Raw genomic sequence first — 6,000 nt, 5'->3', positions numbered from 1 at the left:
TGTGAATATGGTGTATATGTTTATATATGCACCTGCAAAGTAACTCAGAGAACAACACTACTTTAATTAAGAGAAACTTTATATAAGTATTAAACATCAGATGATGTTTCTCCGTGAAATAACACCAACATTTCAAAGAACTCTAGCTGATTACAGTATCAAATCATCTGTTGGTGTGTGGGAAGTTTTGATTTAAAAAAAAAAAGGCATTATGTGAAGATGTTGCAGAATAAAGAAACATGGTGCTCTGAGATCTTAGTTTGTATCAGATCAAAAGTGAAAAACCTGTGATAACTTTCAGATAATAAAGAGATTCTAGTTATTAGAGATGAGAGAGAACAAAGGGGCTGGGTTGAAAAGAAAGGAAGGGGGTAGATGAAGGAAATGTTTGTGCACAGAGAGAATCAGATAGTAAGATCGAGTGTCTGAGACGAGGAAGGAGAATAAGGTTGAGAGCGGAAAATCAACAGCAGACGAACGGGAAGAGAAATAAGAAGTAACAAAAAGGATGAGGAAGCCTTATGGAAAGATGAGCTCAGAGACTGTTCATGTGTTTGTAATTTAACAAGTGTTTGTGAAGTCTGTTGCTGTTTGAAATAGATGCAGTTGAACTAAAGTCAACTAAATAATGATATTATCAGGTTTAAAAAAAAAAAAAAGAAAAAGGAATGAACAAAGTAGAAAAAGAGAACATACACAGTGTCACCGGACCGAGTGGTGTGAACCGAAACTGGACTCAGGCGCAGAAACCCAGAACAGAGACAGCATTTAACAATATTTTATTGGTTAGGCTTAGACTTTGGAAATGTGGCAAAGACAAAAGCAATGAAACGTAGAGCTTGGTGTGGCATGAACGGGTAACGCAGAACTAGAGAGAGGGAACGGGGCCTGAGATGCAGACTGGAACTGGGCAGTAAGCAGTCACATTACAGGAGGAGAAACAGAGCGATGACAGCAGGGCGACGGGGATCCAGGGTGAGCTGAGTGGCGTGGAGAGGCTGACCTGAGATCCGGAGGTTCCAGATGGAGTGTGATGGCAGGAGGGCAGGCAGGCGAGACACACAGAGTGATTTCCAGAATGGTGGCTTGTTATCCTGAGTCTGAGAGTAGAGCGTGAGCCAAGGTGAATCCAGAAACTGCAGCACAAGAAAGTTTGGCTAACAAGGTAAATCACAGAGAGAGCTTGAAACATGAGGACCGGCTACCAACATGGGTTGATGACGAACTGCTGGTGAATGAACGTCAGTGTGATGCTTAAATAACTCTGACTTGATTGCCTGCGATTGGCTCCAGGTGTGCAGGAACTGGAGGAGGTGGCCCTGCCCAGGGGCGGATCCCAGGTATGTTCAGGAGCCTCACGGAAATCCCAGCCACTCACGCGGACCATGACACACAGCTACATTTATGAAAGGTTATACACACGTGTCATGTAACCAGTGGCGGTCCTAGCCTTTTTGGCGCCCCGGGCGAACACTCCCTCTGGCACCCCCCCCCCCCACACACACACACACACATATAAAACATATTAAGGAATGTGCTGTATTTGGGCTCTCACGCTCACTTTTCGCGTATAGAATTTCAAAAAAACATTGGTGCTAATTATAAGTCTGTATCATAATGCCTGGTGTTTTTGTGTTTGTTGTTTGGTTTTTATTTTGTTTTATTTTGCGAGTTGGTTATTAGATGCCGCTCCAGCCAGCCAGAGAATCCCCCGCCGCCACGCCCTCTCCTCCCTGTGCCGCAAGCAGCAGGCGTACCTCGCAAACGGAGGGCGTCTTACTCCCAGCAAATGGGCGATAGAAAACCATTTCCAATATGCGCTGGCATGACGTCGGGGCAGCATGAGTACGAGCAATTTTTTTTTTTTTGCCGATGCTTGTGATGCCGCCCCCCACCACGATGCCGCCCCGGGCAACCGCCCGTGTCGCCCGTATCAAAAAGCGCTACTGCATGTAACATTTTGAAGGTATTAGAGTTGGATGTCTCAAGATTGGTCTTGGTCTCGTGACCACTTTTACGTGGTCTTGGTCTTGACGGACTTTGGTCTTGGTCTTGTCTTGGTCTCGGATCCCTTGGTCTTGTCTTGGTCTCGTTGTCTCGGTCTTGCTGTCTCAGATCGACATAGTGGTCGGGAGATTTGGAGTCAACAGTATCCATGGCACACAACGTAACATTCGATAATGTGTCATGCGCAAAAGCATCAGCTCTAAGAGCCGTGCTTAGAGAGTGCTTTGTAGTGAATCAGAAGAGCCGACTCCCATTGAGCGAGAGCCAGCTCCTCACTTAATTTCCTTTCACTGCTCAGCTCTCACACAGTGGCTCAGCTATGCTCCAATCCCTCCATATTGTGGTCAATCACATGCGAGGATATAGGATAATATCATTATGTGAAAAACAGAGAGGGTGACAGTCAAGTGGAGCGTGCGTGTGTCCTCTCAGTAAGTGAGTGAGGCAGTAGACAGCGGTGAGGAGGGCTGTGCGAGTGCATCGCAAAAACACATAAATATGCCTGACACCTGTAAAAGAAACAGCATCTGGCTGCAGTTTAAAGACTTTTTTGTCTCGGTCTTGTCTCGACTTTGGTCTTGACTCGGTCTGTCTTGGTCTTGTCTTGGTCTCGATACCCTCTGGTCTTGGTATTGTCTTGGTCTTGGATTAGGCGGTCTTGACTACAAGTCTAGAAGGTATGTTGCTGTAATGCTATAACATTACTTTATTTGTATTCAATTCAATTTATATAGCACCAAATCACAACAGCAGTCACCTTGAGGTTATTTATTTTGTAAGGTAACAACCCTACAATAACACAGAGAAAACCCCAACAATCAAGCTACCCTCTTTGAACAAGCGCTTAGTGACAGTGAGAAGGAAAAACTCCCTTTAAACTGATGAAAACCTTCGGAGACCATCTGCAGTGACTGGTTGGAGGTAACGGGAGGGAGAGAGGACAAAGCACAGGTTAAAATACACAACACAAAACATAGCGGGGTTGATGAATTCACTTACTATTACTAGTTTTTAGAATGTCTTTAGCATTTTACTCTTACGCTTTCTTAAACATGATGATTTTATGTACACAGGTTGACTTTTAATCAGAGCAGAGCAGTTGTTACGTTTAGACAGTGAGTCACACAACACTAGACCAGGATTCCCACATTAAGGTCTCCCACTTTGTTGCACTATGGGCCTTTAGGTGCAGCTACTGAGCAGTTATGGTCGTGGCTGTTACCAGGCAACATTGAAAGTAAACTTTTTTTTATTGGCAGCAGCAAGTTGCAACTCTCAGCTAAGACTAATCCCACTAGCCCGCACACCACAGGCTGCCATTATCTGCCAACTAAGTTACTACCCCGTCACATAGCTAAAAAGAGCAGACTGCATATTCTTCTCACTGGTATCATAAAGGTCTTTTTATTCACCCCAGGCTTGATAATCACTTTAAAGCTGATGTTGCTTATTTCATTGCTGTTTCAGTTCACCACTACATACTACATTCGGTGGACTTGCAGTAAAACCAGCTGCTGCCTCATTTGCCGTCTGTAGATTCTGAGGTTGAGACAGTAAAAAAGACTGTATGCATTTATGAACCAAGCTGCTGCCCTCCCACTCATTACCACTGTTTACTATGGCCAAAGCAAAGTGATGAGATTTACTTCCCATAAGCTTTTGTGGATTCATTAGCTGTAGCTAATCTTATGAAAACTGAAATCTAATCTTTATAGTGAGGTTAATACATCACTACTAAACATTTGACAGATGTTGACATTTCTTGATGTTCTTATTTCTTTCTTGATTGCATTAATCATACTTTATTAGTTAGTCAGTTCCTTGTTGAAAATACATTTTCTCGTTATTGTTTATAGATGTGTAGGCAAAACAGCAAGGACAATAACAAGGAGAGTGTGTAGTCAAAGAAAGATGCAATTTTCTTAAAATGAATGGAAGAACTGAACTGAGTTGAGACAAATCCTCTCGCCTTATAACATAACATCTCTTTATTTTATTTTTTATTTGCTTCATACAGACAGGAACTGCTGCTGCAAATCTACAGTAATATACAAGAAGTGCACTGCCATCGTCTCTGGGTGTTTTGGGGCCATTAGCTGTGATGTGGCCAGAGAGAACAGCTTGTTCCTTTTTGTCTACACAAACTCTTTTCTTTAATTACTGACTTCATGAATACAACCTTTACCTCGAATTTCTTTAGCCGTTTGTCAACTTCCACTGTAGACATACTTGATTTTTTTTTAAACACAGTCTTGTCTTGTTTAAACCATGCAACAAATACGTACACGTGGTCAGCTTGAATGTGTCCAAGTCTTTGTTGCATGTGTCTACATGCATTCATATTTATGTGTATTGTCACAGATGGCAGCTATGCACAGTTGCTCACTGTAACCAACCACATGTACAGAAGCTTTTTTTTTCCCCATAGAAATTTGCATTTAAAGGTCTTGCAAATACCTCAGTGTTTTATCACTTTTATGTCCAGTGCATGTGTGAATTTTCCTTTATAGCCTCATAAACAGTCATTCAGGACACACACACAGCTCTCCAGCCTCTACTGTGATTTGGCGTGTCCTTGTGTGTTCACAACCTCTCAATGTCCCTGTACTTCTTCCTCAGGATGGAAACCTGGTCTCTGAACAACACTGGGTCCAACCTCATCTGGGAGTGCACTAAGGGCATGAAACCTAGCCAGTGGCTAAAGGCGTTCATGCAACTCTGTCGCTGGGCGAAATGGTCCGGGTCAGCCCAACGAGATGACACCTTGGAGCCCTTCATGTGGGAAAACAGAGAGAGAGTGAGAGAACAGGACTGTATTAGCGTAAATAGAAGGAGGGATGAATCACCTCAGCTCTACAGCAGGCAATAATGTAATAAAAAAGCCACAATCAGCAAAAAGAAAACACATTTTTAAACTTTTATTTAAGGCGCACTTTGACTCGGGCCAACAGGTTTAGAGACAAAGTGTATGAGTGGGTCGATTTTCACTGGGATTTCAATGATATATTAGTGCAGGGAATCTGTGTAGAGATGGCCAGATGGCATAGAGGGAGTTGGTGGAACAGCTGGAAAAGGTGAAACATTTTGTTGGAAACTTTGGAAAAAAAACTTTATTATCACTTTGTTTCCTGCTTCAATCTTCAATCAAAAGTTAGCAGACACCTATTATTTCACAGACAACCTAGCCAGCATCTATGTGTCTGTCTCTTTTTCAATTTTCAGAAAGTATTTCTTTCAATTATCTTTCTGGAAACATTGAAGCATATTCATATTGTTTAACATCCGCAGACAAATCAGTATCCTTCACACCACTTGTTAGACACAAGTCGAAACCTTTGTCATCATAGCAAATATGGAATTGGCTTGTTAGGCTCTGAAGTATTTTTCCATCTTTTAAACTGTAATCAATGCTCTATAATGTAGAAACCTTCACTTTTTTCTTTCCAGCTGTGCAGGCCTGTCTATACTGTCCAAGCCCCATTGACTTGCCTACAAATTTCCCTCTTTCATCAAGCTGTGACATTTAACTTGTGGCAAGCTTTTGTCCTTATTGAGCCATAGATAAGAGCCACATGATGCATTGTTCAGAAAGGCTCTGTTCCGAAGTTGGATTTTTAAACTTTCATCACTGCAACAAATCCGTCAAATGGATTTTTAATTTCTTTCCTAGATGTTCTACTTTCACTTTAGGTCTCTAAAATCTATGATTGTTTCTGTGGTAGTAGTTACACAGGTAGTGTGTGTGAGTTTGTGTGTAGGAGGGTGAGAGTGGCTTTGTGCAACACTTTGCCCTACCAGAATTTAAAGTAATACATGTATCGTGTCATTATTGAACTCCAAATGAAAAAAAGATTTGCATAACTTGATGTTTCACTGATTAAAGGTGTGTTGTGAAACTCATCCAAATGACTTCTTCAGTCAGCCTTGTCCCTCCGTAACTGAACAGATCACTTGCATGAGACAAAAGGTTTCTCCACCTAAAAACGCTATATC

At 42.1% G+C, this 6,000-nt stretch overlaps 1 protein-coding gene across 1 annotated transcript in view; it reads right to left on the bottom strand.

The window, feature by feature from the left end:
- Positions 1-3,969: 3,969 nt before the first annotated feature.
- Positions 3,970-6,000, bottom strand: part of LOC146372038 (exostosin-1) — a 291,065-nt gene continuing 289,034 nt past the window's right edge. The window contains exon 13 of the mRNA XM_084953298.1: positions 3,970-4,779. Coding sequence (XP_084809424.1) covers positions 4,591-4,779 — 189 coding nt within the window. The 3' untranslated portion in view covers positions 3,970-4,590. The remainder of the gene's footprint in view (positions 4,780-6,000) is intronic.

Source organism: Perissodus microlepis, chromosome 15 (assembly GCF_051167445.1).
Source record: "Perissodus microlepis isolate ML-2025 ecotype Zambia chromosome 15, ASM5116744v1, whole genome shotgun sequence".
Classification (NCBI taxonomy): Eukaryota; Metazoa; Chordata; class Actinopteri; order Cichliformes; family Cichlidae; genus Perissodus; species Perissodus microlepis.
Note: the sequence above shows the minus strand (reverse complement) of the source record. Positions and strands in the feature narration are given on the sequence as shown.